The following is a 19,517-nucleotide window of genomic DNA, read 5'->3' on the forward strand; positions in this document are numbered from 1 at the left end:
GTCTCATAGATTAAGCAGAATTTACAGAGACTCTCAGAATGACTACTTGTTAACAAAACACCAAAAGAAAGTGCCTAGGAGCTGAGATTTGCTTGAATCTGTAAAACTGAAAACACTAGCTCACGCTGCTAGTATTCTAGTCAAATAAACAAACAATTAAATTAAATAGGACTTCAAGCACCATATTGTTATTTCTTACTGAATTGCTGACAATGATATTTGCGTCCCTTCCTCTTTATGTACGATATAATGTTGCCACTGATCAAAAGTCAATCCAATTAATATTTCATATTTTACCATGATTATGTCCCTCTCTGCAAACACTTATGCATGTAGCTTTACTCACTTAACCCATCGAGAGCAATGGGACTACTCAGGTGAATGAAGTTACCTACATGCCCAAAGTTACAAGAGCTCATTTTTAGTATTGTTACTGTTGTTTTAAATAATGAGAATATTCTGTCACGCTTTTTCTCACTTGGTTTTACTTTTTCCTCTACTGGATATGAAAACATATTTTACAACTTCATTTTACAGATTTAATAGTGAGTAAATCACTTTATGTAAATTATTAATTGTACTATATCTTGAAATTAAATCTAAGTTATTCAAGGTTCAGTAGTTAAGTGAATTACAGTTTATAATATGTGATAAAACCAAGTGGTTCATAGAATAAGTAAAAATTAGATTTTAGAGAAAAGCTAATTCCAGGATAAAATATGGGTTTTTTAACTGTTTTTTAAAATACTTTGAATTTAATGATGGGGAAATATACTTTTTTTTAAAATAAGTCATTCATGCTTTTTAAAGCACAAAAAAGCTATTTATAGTCTATTTTAAATTCATGCAAGTTATGTGAGAAGCGAATTAATAATTTAATACTGCATTCCTGATATGTAGCATCTGCAAGTTGACAATACAAGAAGACATAGTGTTCTCATGGGATTTTTATATATATATATATATATATATATATATATATATAAAATAAAGCAATTAAAGCACATCAGACGAAAATTCAATCATTCTTTCTTTCTTTAAAAAGTGTTGAAATCCTTAATTTTTACCAAGTCAACATTGTATGGCAAAGTTGGATTAGAATCCTTATCAGACATCGAAAAAAATTTAAAAGATAAAAAGAAGAGAGAAAGTAATATCTGCTAAGAAGGGGTAAAGAAATTCTGCCTGCAACCTGGGGGTACATTTATGCAAGAAAAAAAAGGAGTATTGTTTAATGCTCAGGAGGGTAGATACCACCTGCTCCTTCTCATAATTGCATTCAAAATACTCCAAATACATATTTGCCAGCTCTCATGACCAACAGCTTCTACTCCCTCTTAAGTAAAGTAGGCACTCACCATGTGTTTGAGGAACAGCATTTTAAACATGAATAAAGAATTAGTACAGTGTATATTTTATTTAAGACTGAACAAATAACTGAGGAAAAAATTTTATTCCACAAGTTTAAACTATTATCTTTCTGTTTAAATAGGTATCTTCACGGGAAAATAACAAAAAGAGGATAAAAAGCTCTTATAGCAATTTTCTTAAATGATTATATTTTAAAAAGCATTTCTTTGATATAAGAATGACATTGGAGACCACATGCTAAACATTCATGTATATTTGTTTTTGGGACTAGGAAGAGTCCCTACTGTGACTAAACTATTTTAACACAGGGTGGATTCTCTTTCCTGTCTGGAAATATATACAGTAAACCAAGAGCTACAGTTTGCTTTCAGAATAACCCACTATTGATTTTACATGATCAGAAACTGTCAAACCATGAAGCCTCATGCTTGCATGGGCAAGGAACATCTTTCTGTTTTGAGTTTTGTTTCTCTGAAGTACACCTTGTCTTGCTCAGTTAGGCCTCTTCAGGTTTACTACCCTACCTTTCTATTCTTTGAGGTGTCCATGGTTACCCCCACTCTGCTGGTGCATTACACCATGCTAATAATTGGAACGGAAAAAAATGAGAGAGTGCAAAATGATCTGTTTTCAGGCATTAAGCAGTCAACTAGATGTAAATTCCATGAAACAAAAAAAAAGGTATTATTTACAGATTTATTGTGATGTTCATATTTACATCTTGGAATGAAAAATAGGAAATGTTAATGATTGGCTTTACTAAGAGGATCACTTGATGCCAATGTGAAAGCCAGGGAGAGAAGGCAATTATGCAAACATCACATGCATCCTAATTTCAGTATGGAAACTTACATTTCAAACCTAAATTCAGGAAAATAACATGGAAAGTTTTACTACAAAATCTAAACATGAGAAAGATTTAAGTGAAAATAAGCACATTGCATATGTCAGATAATCTAGTCTGATTATCTGAGCTGTGCTAACTACAGGGAAGCACTTACCCTTGAGTCCAGCTAGAAGTTAGCAGGGTAAGAAGGAACAAACCAGAATAACATAAAGACTAGCAACAAGGCTCAGGAAAGCAGACAGGAACCCTAACCTAGCGCTAAAGTACTTGGGTTCAAGCAAAGAATGAAAAAGAAAACTTAAAAAAAAATCCCCCAAAACAACGACACTTACAACTGAAAATTTCTTATGAAGCTCAATAAGCCTAGCCATTTATTATGGTGGAACAAACAAATATAATTCTCAGAACAGCCAACTCTTCCTCTATGATGTGATTAACAGCCATTAAATATAAACACACATTAAAAATGAAGTATAATCACAAGTGGTATGTAAAACAATTACTGACCAATCTTTAACGTTTAAAAGAAATTTTTTTTCAAAAAATGAAAGCTGAGTATGATTTTTTTTGGTTTAATGTACTACTGACATAGAATGGACAAAGATTGGTGCTCCTATACAAGTGACCACTTTTATGAAGCTTAATATATTGCCAAAGAGTGTAATATATCCTGGCAGCATTATTAACTACAGTACTGTACATCATTTCAACAGTAAACAAGCATGGCTTTGGGATTTTTTGCTTATAAATGCAAATATTTGAGAAAAAGTATAGCTTTGTGTTAGTGTATTTTTTCCTTTTAAATTGTAGCAAAACAACAATAAAAAAGCAGAAATTCTCAGTCTAACAGGTGCTGTTTCACTCATGTAAAAGGGATTGTAGAGTTATACACAAATTAATGAATAGCAGGATCTATTTTTTTTCCAATATTTAAATTGCACAAAAAATACACTCCACGCTTGCTTAGAGCTGTTTGTTTATTTCGAAATCAAGTGTTGCTAGCCAGTTAGAAGACAAGTTGAGTAATGCATAAAGTTTTTATTTGCTAAGTCAAATTATGTGGGAACCAAATGAATTCAGTATTACTCCCAAGTTTCCCCACTGCAAAATGTGTTGTTCTCAAGTTTCTGTTTAACAGACAGCTACATAACAAGACTGGAGTGTTGGATTTGTGTGTGCGCGTGTGTGTATAACAGAAAACAGTTCTATTATCTTTAAGCAGCTTACTCTGCCCATGAAAGCAATAACAAAACAACTTATAGAGACACTGCTTTAACATTTACTTTCTTGCAAGTGCTTCGTCTGCCAAGAACTTTACACTATGATAAGCAAGAAAAAATAAGATCTGCAAGGTATATAGTTCAATGCACAAAAATAAAGTGCTTAACAATAGTCCTTACCTTTCTGCAGGCAACACAACAAATAAAACAACCCACCCCAGCAAACCAAACCCCCTTTTAAAATGCAATACTTGATTTGTTATAAGTTAAAAGAGTTAATCCAGATCTCTATCTATAACCAAAACACTTGACTATAAACATCATGTGTGCATGAAGGACTCACTTCTGTTTTTTATGACTTAAGCTGATGTATTTTACTACCCAATGATCTTTTAAATGAGTGTGGTATTCTGTCCACAGAACATATACTAATATACAGGCATAAAAAAATAAGCTACTGGTCCTAGCTCCTTACTGCTGCCATTGGCAGAGAGCAGCTGAAATGCGTGGATGAATCTGGGCTCTGGCATGTTTTCCATTTTCCCCTAGTTGCTGTGAAGGAGGATCCGTTCATCTAGATGCTGTGGAAGAAATATGCAGGAGTTTGTCTGGGTTCCTGACTCTGCACTTTGGAATTACCCTCTTGAAGAGTTGTTGTTGTTGTTGTTATTGTTTTTTGCAACTTCAGCATTAAGGACCTCCAATGACAGCAAAAGTTGTGTGGAAACCATTCTGCCAACGAGTCTTGGTGGTAGCGTAGAGGCCAAAGGCTTCAGATTTTAGGCTAGTGAGGATGGAACAAGGACCTGAGAAGAACAGAGAGCTCTTTACTCTGATTGATCACAGAGGATGAGTTTAGGGATCTAAGATCCTGGCTTTAGTTGGGAGGAGGGAGGAGAGAACCCAGCCTCAATGGAAGAATGAGAAGGAAAGCGCAAGTTCAAACTTGTGGAGTTTCTTTATGTATGGATAGTATATGGGAATATACAGAGCATGGGAGAATGAAGGGCTATGCCTCAAGTCTTTGATGGAGGGTTGTGTAATGGTTAGACGAAGCTAGGACTCCTGTGTTCTGTTCCTGACCCTGCCACTCACTCACAGGTAGATCATTGACCCTCTCTCTCTCAGTTTACCTGTAAGTAAAATGGGTAGAGTACTGCTTACTCAGCCCCTTGGTTGCATATGCTGAGGTCACACAGGACAGGATGCGGGCCCTGACCATGGGCAGAGTGTGGCTCTTAGTTACACCCCTTGATACCCTCTGTCTTCAGTTCCTGTAAGGTTGTGGGAAAGGCCTACTGCAAACACCTTTGATTAGTGTATATTTGTTAAGGATAAAGGTGTCTGAGAACGGGGACCTGCAAACGTGTGGGCCAGATGCCCTCCCCAAAATATGGCCCCTTTGTGCTACTCTAGCAGTTGGCATAGTCAGCTCTTATGCCAGGTCTGATATAGGGTTATGTTGGGAAGAGAAGGGCTGTGTCCAGAGTGATGCCAGTCGACAGCAGCCCCTTACAGGCTGCTACCAGCTAACTTACTTTGCAGTAGCTCTGAGGTTGCCCTAAAATATGCAAAAGCTGACACTGAACCAGCCCCAGCATAAGGGAGCCACACTCAGCTCCTTGCTCTATCCCTCTTCCTGGCTGCTCACTTACAATACTTACGAAAATGGCTACTGACCAAAAAAGTTTTGCCCCACAAACGGATGCAAGGAGGACTAGATTTTGAAGAACCTTTTGACAAAGAATTTGGGTGGGCGAAAATATGATCCTTGTGATTGCACCAAGATCGCCATGTCCCAGACAGGTCTATTGCATAAGCACAAGACATACGGGTTAAATCTCCCAACATGTAAGATGCTCCTTTTAGCCAGTTATCTACACTCTCTTTCATGGCCCCAAGCCATTGTAGGGTCCAATCTTCAGTCCTTAGTTAAGTCAATGACCCCGTAGGTCAATCGGAATTTTTATTCTGTAAGGTCAGAAGCAGGACCACAGAAGGGAAAACACTTTATATGCATTGACCAAGCTGTATCATGCTATGTTCTCACTGATGTTATAAGGGGACACAAGCTATGCAGGGCAGAACAGAGTCCAAAGTATGCAAGGATGTGAAGCAGAGTAAAAAAGGTCCAACAATCCATATGTCCTACATGTCCCACAATTGTATTCTATGGGGACAGGAAATATAGTTCTTATAAATTCCGAAACTAGTATATTAAATCCTGATTTTCTTAAAAAAGCCCAAATTATATTAACCCTAAGTAGATTTCAGCTTATATGGAAAATATAGTTCTAAATTCCTTGATCATGTCAAAATATTCAAAACAATTACAGTTCTGTAGATACTATTTTAATTGCTTTTAAATGTAAAGTTGATTTAATTAGAAGATTTTCTTAAGGACTTTATGGTCTTCTCCTTATTTTACCTAATGGTTTCAGTCTCTTCTTGATGCACATGCATCATTCTTGTTGAAGTTAAAGGGAGATACATGTCCACAACTGAAAGCTATGAAAGGTGGTACTAAGATATGTTCAAGAAAAAATGCGCACCTCATTTATCCTTTTTTACTTGTGTTGGCTTCTTATGATTGTTTAAATAATGGACTTTTTGTTTAGTTTAAAATCAGATCATATTGACAAGACAAAAAGAATCATGCTAAATATAAAATTACGTAAACTATGAACAAACACACAGCATGTGCAGATAATCAAGAGTTATAAGATGAAAATTCCCATCCACCTGATCTGTAAAAGCAACCTAATAAAAATACCACATACTTTCTCACAGTTTAAGTTTTCAACAGGGAGCCTCCTTTTGTGGGGGAGTTTTGCACCTTCACAATTGTACCTATGTTTTTGAATGTGCAATTGAATTGTGGGTGTAAATCTGTGCACTTGCACCTCTAGGCACCTGATCTCTGGTGCAAATCAAGTTCACTGATCTGGACCTGCAACTTTCTTCTTGTGGATGGGAAAAGCATTCCTGTAAAAGTATCGAGTATTGCATTTTAAGATACTCATTTTACAATTTCCTCTCATTATTTGTTTCTTGGGTTTGATTGTGGGTAAAACACAAGGTTAACTGGTTATGAATTCACTGCTGTAAAAGCAGCTTAGAAATCACAAAAAAATATTTCAAAAAGTTGGAATTTTGTGTCTTAATATTTATTCACATCAGTGCAGAAACTCTTTCCATCAGAGACTTCTGCTATCTAGGAGAACTTTATTTACTTACAAAATTGAGAGATTGGGGCATCTAGCTGGGGAACATTTCCTCCCTTAGCATTAAGCTTTTGAACTTGGGTTGGTGGCACAGGTTTGTGGGACTGGCCGGTGGCCCGGTACATGGCTTGAACCCACAGGATACGGTCCTGTTCATCATCGCTTGCGAAAATCACTGTGTCTCCTTCTTTCACTGCATTGAAAAATGTTCTTCCACCCTCCAAACCTGGCAGGAGAAAAAACAAAACATTTTAACATGGTAACAGAGATTCACAGAGCTTAGCAGCAGAACTGATCATCCTGCATAATACAGGGTGTAGAATTTCACCCAGTGATTTCTGCTTTCAGCCCACTGAGCCAAAACATTCCTTTTAAAAAGGAACATCCAATTTTGATGTAAAGACTGTCAGTGATGGAAAATCCACCAACTCCCTAGGTGACACATTGGATAGCTATATCACTGTGTGTGTATCAGCTGCTCTCAGTTACTCCAGTATAACTTGATTGACTTTAAAGTCAACAAGTTGCATTGGTGTTGTTGGGAGCACATGAGTCAAAGGGTTTAAGAAATTTTTCAAACTGTTTGATCTTAACAGTCTAATGGAGCATTAGATTGTTTTTACAGAAGCTAGATGTCAGTTATATGTAACATTTACCAGCCCTTCTCTTGACCCCAGGTGTTTGGGCCTGGTGCTGTAGTCCTTTTTCAAGCAAAAACTCCCGCTAACTGCCGTGCCCTTAATACAACCCCTGACCAATTCTCATCTTTGAAACGAGACTTGGGGTGGGGACAGGGCTTCATGTATTTCTCTTTTCCAGAGGGTGCATGTTTGTTTCTTTCTCGCTCCCTGGTTTGGGGCCAGATTCTGACCTCAGTTACAACAGTGTAAACCTGGAGTAACAGAATCAGATACTTAGCAGCTGTCTTCCGGCTACTTACTGAAGCCCATTTAAGAGGGACGAACACATGCATTCCTCTGTCTACACTAACCTTGATCTGTACAATCCCAGCCCCACTGAAGTCAATGGGAGTTTTACCACTGACATCGCTGTGGCCATGATTTCAGAGTGGAGCAGTCCTTCCTAGTTCTTCACATAGCTGAGCAGGTCATCTTTGGAGAACAGCTGAGCTCCCAACAGCCCAAAGTAGCATATCCCATCTGCTCAGCTTGGAATGCAGTGCCACAACTCATCACAGAGAACCAGATCCCGATGCTGAGTAGCACTGTCCTTGACGAGTGGTCCCATTGAAATCAGGAAGGTGTGGTGCTACTCAGCATGAGAAAAGGGATCAGGAAGTGGACTATAGTGTATATAAACAGGTACAAGAAAGGCCCTGGAAAGGCCGGATCAGTGAAAATGATACTCTGGTCTTGTAAGTATTTTTTTTTATGATGAAAACAGGTACATTGGTTGCATAGGAGGGGTGTGCGTGTGTGTTAGTCAGTGGAGAATAACTTGAAGGCTTAGGCTGGGATTTTCAAAGGAGACTTGCTCAGTCAGAAACTTAGTTCTTATTGGTTTTACTGGGAGTACTTAACCCATTTAGGTTCCTGTGAAAATGCCAGCCTCTCTGCCACTAAGAAAGACATCTGATAATATTTCATCTTCAGCTGGTTTCCCCAAATCAACTTAGAGGCTGTGTGGTTTTCAAGCTTTGAATAGATAACAATCGGGATAAACACAAACATATGTATAAGACAGCCAGTCACGGCTTAGTTACAAAGACAGAAAAAAAAGGATCTGATTTGCAGCTATATTTTGCAGTTTCATAAATGTGACAAGCTTTATCTCTTAGCAAAAACCTGTCACCTTTCCTCATACCTGGCTGTGGGTCAGTGTAGTCCACTGTGTATCCATCAAGTTGCAGTAGTTCTTGAGGCTCAGCCTTTTTCTCCCGGTAACTGCACATAGCAAACGTATATTGACTAACCTGAAGAAAACCACAAAGCTAAGATGGCACCATGCTACCACAACAGGGAGATTCAAAGTGTAAATGCTTACAAATGACGTTCAGTAACTGGAGTTTTGCACAGGGCACATCCTCATTTACTGATCGAGAAGGAGATTTTATTTTCTTATTTATCGTTGCCAGACTATGACTTTAACATGCTTAGCAAAACATTTTCTTACACATTCTTTTACAGCTGACTCCTAATTCTCTGCATTGATACATATGTTTTTTTATTTCCCCAAAAGAGGAAGCTACATGCTTTATAAACTCCATCATTCATCTCAGACAAGTGCCAGAGTGACACCCTGTCACAAACAATGTGAGCTAAATTGCTAGGTACCAGTCATATTAGAGCAATCTTAAAATCCCACTGATCTCTGCAGTTGTTGTTATCAGTGCTGTAAATGGCAGCTCTCACTCCTCTGAGTTACCATCTCTATGACACCATACATTCAATGTCAAGTTCTTGATGGAAGCCTTTTCAGCTTCCGGGATCTCCGTCAGCTCTCAAATTGCCTTTAGGAGGCCATCAGGCTGCATCAAGTCCCAGCTTGTACTTCGCATTTTAAAATCTGGAATGTCTGAAGAAGACTATTAGAAAGCAAAGGATTCTCCATGCTTTAGGCTAGGAACTTACAGGGAAATTTACTGTCAAATGATTTCAAATGACTTTGTTAAGGTTGTGTCAGAGCCTGGATTCCTTACATAATTTTATGAGTTTAGACATTTTGTTGACCTCTGGATGAAACTTTGACTTCATGTGGTTCCTTAAAACTCTTATATTAATGTATCGTGTTCGTCATTTTTTGGAAGTGCGGAAACATCTTGAAAGACAGTCTGTGTGCAAGTGTTCGCTCTCCACGGCAGCCAAGCAGCTAAGAGATTTGCCTCCAAACTACAGAGACATTGCTCTAGTATAAATATACATGCAGCATATATTTTTGTGGCATCTATCACTCATAAAATGCTATTTATTTAAAGCTGAAGACATGAAACGACTTGCAAGCAGATTAGATCACTGCTCAATCACTGCTCGATACACTGCTGCCCTCTACTGGTTTGTGTTAAATACTGTCATGCATTCATAAGAATTTTTCATTATGGCAACTTATTCTCAGGAACAGCTCATAAAAATCTACAGCCCACACATTTGTAGGAATAAGATTAAAAGACAGATACTAGTGACCTGTTAAGTTCATTGCTTACTACCACCAGTAAGAAAACTGAGCAACCACCAACAGATATTGTTTTCAGTCGCATACTAGACATAAGCATTTGGCATGAACATTGATTGAAATTATGTACTCAATGTTCCTAGCTATTCAATAATTAAAAATACTGTAAAACAACAATACATTTAAAATTAACCTTAGTGACTACAAACACAGAATTTAGAAGAGCACTCTTGCATTTATTTTTCAATGTCAGTTGTAGTTTACATGTACTTTACATTGCTGCCACCTCCTGGACAAATTGCTGAATTTATTACTGATTATTTACTATTGGCAGATCTCAATTACTTTATGAAAATAATGACAATTGTATTACTCTGCAAGTAGTTACCTTCTGAAATTAGGGATGCCAAGAAAAATTTAATTTTGGAGTGATTTAATTTTAATCCAACATCAACCTCTAGTGATACAACTTGTGTTTATTTCCTGCAACAGTTATAGCAACATACAATAACTCTTCTCTAGTACAGAATAACTCCTCTAACCCAGAAAGTTGGTGCTGATTTTCAGACTCTCTTTACTATACATATATTGCATCTCAGAGTTTGTGGACACAAAATATTCTTCATTCCCAAAAAGAAACCAGTCAAATTATGTACACACACACGTTTTACACACATATAGTCACATGTTTGTCAGTACTTCTAATTTGACAATATTATACAAATAATACCACTACACTCATTCTACTGATCCAAGGAAACTTTCTTGTTAGAGCTCCAGCTGTGGCTTGGAACATTCTACTTACCAATAATAGAAGTTCACGAAGTATTAAAACATGTATTTGCACTGTTGTTACATATATTATTTTGGTAAGACTAAGGGTTTTTTTTATTATTACCTTTGAACTCCAATAACCTTCCTTTTCTCAGCCTGACATAACCAAAAAAATTATTTCCCCATGTTATGGTACTGTAATTGAGATAGAATTTTTAAAAATTCAAGCCCAAATCTTAGTCTTCAGGTTTTCATTCATCTCCTATTTGGTTTTTTGATCTTTAATGTAGCTAATGATTTATATTGGTGATATAAGAGGATTATAGGGTTAATTTACATCAGAGAGAGGTTACATGTCATATGGCAGGAAAAGTAAGATGAGTCAAATGAAAACAGAAGTGTCCAAAAGCCACTGTCCTCTGGACAAGTTTAAAATATGATTTATATAGCACTGTAAGTGAGCAAAGGGCTGTGCAATAGACAAAGGGTGCCAAGAAATAAGTCCCTCCCTTCAAAATTTACTGTCTAAAGGCATGAGTAAGTACAATGCAAAGTAAAAACAAACAGAATGACTGGAAAGCTTCATGAAATAAGTAGTTTTTAAAAGTCGCTTTGAGGGAGCTGATGGATGTTTCCTGGTGTGCAGTAACTGGTGTCCAAGTAAAATGGTTGAAAGAGAACAAAGGGAACAAGAGGGGCAATACCATAGAAAGAGATGAGGTCAGAGACCTAAAGTTTGCCTACACAGCAGTTGGAGGTGTGATTGCAGCAGGTACAGACACACCTGAGCTAGCTTTAGTCTAGCTAGAGGGAGCACCAATAGCAGTGAAGCATCATGGACTTCAGCACAGGTTAGCTGTCCAAGTCCCCAGGATCTTGGGTGGGCTTGTGCAGCCTGTGCTCAAGCCCACGATACTGGGCCTTTGCTGCAATTGGTACTGCATTGACTAGATTAAAGCTAGCTTGGGAGCATGTCTACATGCTATTACCTCTCCAAGTGCAGTGCAGACATACCTTTAAGTAGCACCAGAACGTTTTTAAAGGCAGGACAATATTCAGAAGTAGAGAGTCCAGAGGACAGCCTAATGTGGAACTGTGTGATAAAGTTTTACAGTATTGCAAGTAAATGCATTTTCATGAAATCTCACCGAGGTCTGCTCCACACAGAAAATTACGCTGGTTTAGCTAAAGGTGTGATGTTGTACCAAGTAAGCTTAAACCACTTCTGCTTTGTGTGTGGACACTCTTCCATGGGTTTAAACTGAGCTTATATTGGTGTAGCGTGCCCCATTGTATTATTTAACAGATTCACTTCTACCCTGATATAACGTGACCCGATATAACATGAATTCAGATATAACGCAGTAAATCAGCGCTCGGGGTGGGGGGCCCTGCATGTGCCCGTGGATCAAAGCAAGTTCGATATAACGCGGATTCACCTATAACATGGTAAGATTTTTTGGCTCCCGAGGACAGCGTTATATTGGGGTAGAGGTGTATAAGCTACACAGAGGTAAGCCATGTTCAAACCAGCATAACAGTGTCTACACGCAAAGTCAAAGACGTTTAAGCTCAATTAGTGCAGTATCCAATCTTAGTTAAACCAGTGCAACTCCTGCGTGTAGATGCAGAGTTGGTTTTCTCTCTTCCATTAGCACTCCCAGGGTTACTGCAGAAATCCTCTCTGATACCATGGCAAGGAGAATAGGCTTCTAAGAACATAATCATGGAACTCCCATAAAGCTCCCAATGAGGCCAAACTCAGTACGAATACACTAGACACTCTTATTTTGAGGTTCCTGGAAGATGGCATGTCACGGTCTCACTGGTATCAGAGGAGACAGTAATATGCTGTCACTGCTATTCACGAAAAGTATGAACTGTGAAGGAGCAGTACAGAATAATCACATTTAAAACAGCTCAGGTAGATGAGATGAAGGATTGCAACACAAAAGGAGCTGTCTATGCGCAAGTGCTGGCCCTGAACTATTTACCCCTGGGTTCAGAAACAAGCTGACACCACATCTAGCGATAAAATGTGACTCTTTCTATTCCATGAGGGATGGGATCATCACACTCAGTCTACGAACGATTCTCTAAAAATTTGCTTACTGGGAGATTTATATTCCAGGTTCATTTCAGAGGGTCAGACTGGGCCATCTGCAGGAATTGAAATGGATGATTACTATTTTTAAACCCACGGGAATGTCTGGAGGGAGCGTTTTTTCTTTGGGGTGTCTAGGTGGGAGAAGTGAATCCTTGTTTCCTGTTATGTAACCACAGATTCTTCTCCACTGGACAGTACTGCAGAATTGGATGGAGATTGCACCTTGTATACATCAGCCTCTAACCTCTCTGAGCTTACCAGTGGTCTACTCTGCATGGAGGTTTGTGAGTGGCCTGCCAGGAGGAACAAGTAACACACAAGTCACTTGACAGCCCGCAAGGTTCATACAGAACCAAAGTTGAGGGGTACAAGCGGGGAAGAGAGGGAAAAGAACAGACAGGTAGAGGGATGAAAGGGAGACACAACATGGAGAAGAATATTCCTTTTAGTAAGAAAAAGACAAGAAAGGAAGAAAAACAAAAGGTGTGAGAGAAAAAGGGACAAAGAGAACAAGAAAAGGGAAAACAGAGAAAACAGGAGAGAAATTACAAGGGTCACTGATTTTAGATTGGCAAATTAGATTTTACTTATTCGTTTCACCATATTTCTTCACCAGGTGTATATTTCTAATAATTACAAATGGGATGGATGTATATTCATGAGTACTGTTTTCAATTGCTCCTTAACAATCAAATACACCAATTCTGTCTGACACCTCTTTTTCTAGAACTTCATACATACTTGTTCATTTCTGTACCTCACTTTGAGTACTACACAGCTTATTCAGTTTCATCCCGGTTCCTCACTACTGAAGGGACAATGAGGAATTCCTAAATGGACCATTTCTATATTAACAACAAATATTTTCTTCCAAGAGGAGAGAGACTGTACTAAAATACTTCCGGCTGCAGTACAGTTTTCTACAGTGACAGAAGATTTCAGTCCTCTGGCTCCAGATAGATATATTGACTTCCAAGCTCTTTATTGACATAAATGAACATAACGGGCACTCTATCTTAAACTAAAAAACACTACAGACCAGAACAAAATGTCAGATATCAATAAATTACTCTTTACATTCAATTTCTAAATGTTTAAAGGTAGCATCCTACATACCACACATAACAAGCACATTCACTTTTTCACGGGAGTTGTGAGAATGTGTTCTCAAGGGCAGATTTGAATCCAGGAAGTCTATGCAACTAGTGCCACTCACACCAATCTACCCAAGTAAGAATTGCGTATTTGGACCCTTACTGTCAGAATTCTACCGTGATGAGCCAGGATGTCTGTTTAAAGTATTCTGTTTTTATGGAATTATTTTTAAGTACTGTTAGTTATTGGGCATTGCCAAATGCTCATTTCATCTGATCTTACCCAGAAACAACTGAGTTTTGCTGAAAGCGGGAGCTGTCACTGTTAGTCTAAATTACAGTGAGTTTAGAGAGTCTGTCACTAGAACTATAGATCCAGGCACAGACACTGCAACTGTTTTTAATCTACAGCAAGTTGATCTGGTTCCAAAATGTTCTACAAACATCATCAGACACAATCAGTTGAAAACTGCTTCAAGCTACATGGCAGACATGTCATCCAGGTACTGCAAAGTGTTACTTCCCACATGCTGCCAGAGAATCAAAATGGGGTTATCGCGAAGATGACATGACAAAAATAGATTCAGTCTGAAATCTCAAAGTAATTAATTCTCTTGCCCTTAAGAATCACAATCAATTGTGAATTTTCTATTGTAGCCAACAAAACCAACATGAGTATTAACTCTTGTTCATTTCATTATGTCCCGCAGTGCACTACTGTAGCTATACATGAATTCCAGCTCTCCATGCTCTAAGAATTTTATATTGCCTCTCAAGGACCACAACACCAGCTGGTTGAAATGCGCATGCTGCGTACATTTCGCAGAAGCAGCCAGTTAGGAGACATTTATAAAGTCAGTGATGGGCTCATATATACTAGGATGAATGTGCACTACCTTTTTCAACCAGCCATGGTAAAACTTTGATCTAAAAGCTTTCACTGCTTACCACAGCCACTGGCATTAGGACTGACTTTACCAAGCAGTTTCCTCACTTGCAAGGTTGTTTCCATCCAACCTTAGGGCCATATTCTGCCATCACTTTCACGCTGCATATCTTGGAATTTAAAATGAGGCAAGTAACGAGTCTCTGCCACGTAATTTACATCTAATCAGTATTCTGCTCTTCTGCTGCTCATCTCAAAGGGTGGCACATGCTATAAGGGGGGCGGGCGACACACTTAAGAGAAAATTGTATCTATTGGATTCAGTCCTGTCCTCTAATACACGGAGGTGTGTTAGTAGAGCAAGTACAGGAGACTGTTTTGTGAGACACATAGTGACACACACCTGCATACTGAAGGGGAGTGTACATTAGAGAGCACAATACACAAAACATAGAAATTGAGCAAAGGAACCATTTCTCCTGTACACACCAGCTACGCATTTATCTATCCATCCATCTAGGTACTTTCATAGCCTTCATCACTGTAATATCTGAGCACTTATACACAGAAAGCCCCAGTAAAAAATGAAAATGATTGTTTTAGCCAAACTATAAATGAATTATTACTCCCCTCTCACATTTTTAAAAGTGAGTAAAATCATAACTGCACTTTCACACTGAAGACAACTAAAAGTGGACTTGCCTCCTGGAAAGCACCTCCTTCTGGCTTCTCGTGCAATATCTCATTACTCGAATGGAAGCCACTTTTTATCCCATATAAAACATACCAGATGTGCATCAAGCACTCTAATAAACACAATCTATGAAACACCAGACCACCTACTGAACAAAGGGCTAATACATGGCAGCAATCTCAGCCCTGTGAATTTCTCCTGTGATAACATGCCTATGATTTGCTCTCCCCTCCAAATGGAGAGGGAAATAACTTAACTGCTCTCAGACCTGACAGCAAAAATTACTTATGGTGGGGCTGATGCTGTACTGGTAACATATGCTGGATTTGAATGGAGGGGAGAGGAGGAGCAAAGTTGGGGGGAGAAAAGGGAGAGGACAGAAGAAGAGAAGGCAACCATGTTTATGATTCGTTCAGATTTATATAAAATTCAAAAATGCCACAACTGGGCATTGTAGTTGTAGCCATACAGGCATCTCCTTGCACCCATGCCGTTCCAACAGCAGAACCACTCCCTAAAAGATCCCCTTTCCTCCTTTTGGAGTCCTTTAGAAACATTAAAATTACAACCCACAGATATAAACTCAGATATAAAGTCTAATCCTCCCCACATGGCTAAATATAACCAGGCAGAAGGGAAGACTGTACACCTCTCCCTCTCCTCTAACACTGTATATGGTACATAAGATCCATCCTATCTAGATGTTGTACCAAAAGACACAGGTATGTTTCAAATTCCATCTCTGGGTTCTGGAGACTCTGCAGAACCCCACAATAGGTGTCTAGCCTCATGAGTCACCGCTCCCCATCTTTCATTCTCTATATCATTAACCATTATCAGGCTCAGTACATTTAACAGAATCCAGTGAATTACAGGCACCAGTGCCTTTGCTTCCAATCAGTGTTAATACCAGCAGCCATCCTCAGCATCCCAGGAAAAGCAAATGACAAACATACGGAGATCAAAATATTTTTATTCAAACTTTACTGCCTGCCAACAAGTTCAATAGGCCTGAGCTGCATCTAAGGGACAGGACAGAGTGCATTTGTTGTTTATATTTCACATACAGCAGAACATTTCACATTAACAAAGTGACATAACAGAGCAGTTGTTACGGCAGCTGGAATTTCTGAGGCGGACTACAGAAGTGCAATTTTCTCAGCGGCTAAATCCTGCTTGCCTTACTCAAGCGAACTGTCCTGCTAGGCCAAATTATGATCTTACTCATGACATTTGAAGAATAAAGACCTAGTATTATTAGAAAACGTGGCCTGGCTTCATGTGTTTTAACACCATGCTCTCACATATGGGATGCCCCCATACATGATCAGTCGTGAGATTCATGCTAAGGAATGCACAAAATCCAAACTCACACAAATAATCATAATGTTGTGGAAAGGATCAGAATAAGGACTCCATGTGAGACAAATGGGATTGGGGTTTCTCATTAGATGGAGAGATTAGGGTCCAACCCTGCAAATGCTTATGCACAATTATCCTTCATTTATTTATTTCTAGTTATGCCCAGACCTTGCTTTCCAAGCAGTGCCAAAGGCACCTCCCCAGAGGACCTTGCAATGAAGGAGAGAGAGTGCCTGGATTAAGAGCTACTACTCTGAGTAAGGATTCTGGTTTGGAGAATTCCAGTGCAAAAGAAAAGAAGAGACAAAGTATGAACTGACGACTATAATTCAGTGCTAAAGGATAATCCAATTGTTTCATTGCCAATTATATTGCCATATGGTTGTTAATTCAGACACAGAATATAATAAAGAAAATAGCACCCTAAAATATTTACCATCAGATTATCTATGCATGTGTTTCTGTGTCTTCTGTACATAAAGAGTCATTAATAATGCTTTGTTCTCTCCCCAGATGCCTTGACATAGTAGTTTCTTTTATCAGTAATTAAGTCTGAAACAGTTTAAGGTTTAGTTTCCGAGAGCCTAGGCCTGTGGCAAGTCGAGTGCCTCCTGCAAGATACCAAGGGCTCCCAATTACCATCAAAACCAATGGGGCTTTGTCTACAGTGACAATGCTAAGCAATCCTCTCACTGCTGGTTTAACAGTGGTGCCGTTCTTCCACTGGCTGTGGTGTAAACTGGCATTTTTAACAATGTGCCATAGAATCAAATCAATGTAGGGCTGGACGGGATCTCAAGAAGTCATCAAGTCCAGCCCTTTAGCTGAGGCAGAATCAGGTGTTTGGCCAACTTGTTCTTAAAAACCTCCGGTGACAGGGATTCCACAGAAGCCTATTCCAAAACATAGAATTAGGAAGTGTTTCCTAAATCTCCCTTGTTGTACATTGAGCCCATTACTTCTTGTCCTACCTTCAGTGGACATGGAGAACAACTGATCACTGTCCTCTTCATAAAACTCTTAACATATTTGAAGACTGTTATTGGGTTCCCTATTCTTTTCTCAAGACTAAACATGTCCGGTTTTTTAACCTCCCCTCATAGGTCAGGTTTTCTAAACCTTTCATCATTTTTGTTTCTCTTCTCTGGACTCTCTCCAATATGTCCACATTGCTCCTAAAGTGTGGGCCCAGAACTGGACACTGTACTCCAACTGAGGCCTCACCGGTGCCGAGTACAGCAGGACTTTTAGAACCTGTGTTTTACATACAACACTCCTGTAAACAGACTCCAGAATTACATTGTCCTTCTTAGCAACTGCGTCACATTGTTCACTCATTTAATTTTTGATCCACTACAACTCCCAGATCCTTTTCAGCAATAATACCACCTAGCCAGTTATTCACCATTTTGTAGTTGTGCATTTGATTTTTCTTTCTTAAGTGAAGTACTTTGCCTTTTTATCATTACTGAATTTCATCTTGTTGAGTTCAGAACATTTCTCCAATGTGTTAAGGTCATTTTGAATTCTACTCTTTTCCACCAGAATGCTTGCAACCCCTCCCAGCTTGCTCTGCAAATTTTATGAGCATACTCTTCACTCCTTATCCAAGTTACTAATGAAAATATTGAATAGTACCAAAGCAGAATGACCTCTTTATAAATTAAGATTTATACAGATAAAGAGTGAGCTATATGACATAGAAGTTGTAATCCACTTTCCTCTCTTTAATGAGTGTTGTCAAGCTGCAAAGGCAATGGAATTCAGACTGAAATTTGAAACTTTGTGCAAAATGAGAATCAAATCCAACAGTTTCACACATGGAGTGCAATCCTAACCCTACTGAAAGTTTGCCATCAACTTCAATGGGAGCAAGATTACACCCATTAACTTGATTACTCCTGATCTACACTGGTGTAAATGAAATCAGAATCAGGCCTTACATTGTCTCTCTCTCTTTCTCTCTGGCCTGGATTCTCAGGTCTTGACAAGCTGTTCTCAGCACAGGACCATTGCCCAGGATGGGTTTTTTCTATCCTAGTTCACTTCAGGGCTGTCCTTACACCTGATGACAGCTCCAAAGGCAACACATGGGGATGGCTACACCCCAAATCCACCCTGGCCACACTTCATCTTATTAGACATGTCCACTCCACTGGGGGAATCATCAGTGGAGCTGGATCTGCTAGGTTTCCAGCTGCTCTGTCTAGCCAGAGTGAATAGAGTCCCGAAGCTGTGACTGACAGACCATGGCTGGTTTATACAACATTTCCAGACAGTCAGTGGAACTGCTTCTCTGACACTGGTGAAGGATCAAACACTCCAAGAAGACACCCTTCCCACCCAGCTGTTGCCCAGACCAAGACTTTTCTAGAGTTTACAGGGTACTATCTGGACCAACTCACTTAATAAAAAACCCAAATAAGTCCCTGCAGGGTGGCGCCTGCTTTCCGCCTGGTTTGTTTTTGTTTTTTTGGTTTCTTTGAAGGAAACTCAACCATGACCGAACTTACAGATGACACTAAAAGTGGAGGGATAAAGAAAAAAAAAGTATAGGAAGAAAGAAAGACACTGCACAGCGACCAGTAAGGGCTGAATGAGAGGGTGTTCAGCACTGATAACTGGGATGGCTTAAATGCAGGGAGAGGAGATAAACACTTGGGTGAAATATAGGCCCCATGGTTGACAACGGCAAAGTTTCTGTTGACTTCAGAGGAGCCAGAATTTCATCCCACAGGGACTATATGGAGAATCTGCACCCAACAGCACAAATCACAGTAGAGTGAATTTATTTCCTCTTATCTCAGTG

General features: G+C 39.0%; 1 protein-coding gene across 5 annotated transcripts in view; it reads right to left on the bottom strand.

Moving 5' to 3' along the window:
• CADPS (calcium dependent secretion activator) overlaps window positions 1-19,517 on the bottom strand; it is a 404,679-nt gene that overhangs the window by 127,789 nt on the left and 257,373 nt on the right. For all 5 annotated transcript variants that reach the window (XM_050957618.1, XM_050957616.1, XM_050957617.1 and 2 more), the window contains exons 10-11: window positions 8,487-8,595; window positions 6,676-6,888 (exon numbers count right to left, since the gene is read on the bottom strand). In XM_050957618.1, the coding sequence (XP_050813575.1) occupies window positions 6,676-6,888; window positions 8,487-8,595 (322 nt within the window). The remainder of the gene's footprint in view (window positions 1-6,675; window positions 6,889-8,486; window positions 8,596-19,517) is intronic.

This window comes from Gopherus flavomarginatus, chromosome 6 (genome assembly GCF_025201925.1).
Source record: "Gopherus flavomarginatus isolate rGopFla2 chromosome 6, rGopFla2.mat.asm, whole genome shotgun sequence".
Lineage (NCBI taxonomy): Eukaryota > Metazoa > Chordata > Testudines > Testudinidae > Gopherus > Gopherus flavomarginatus.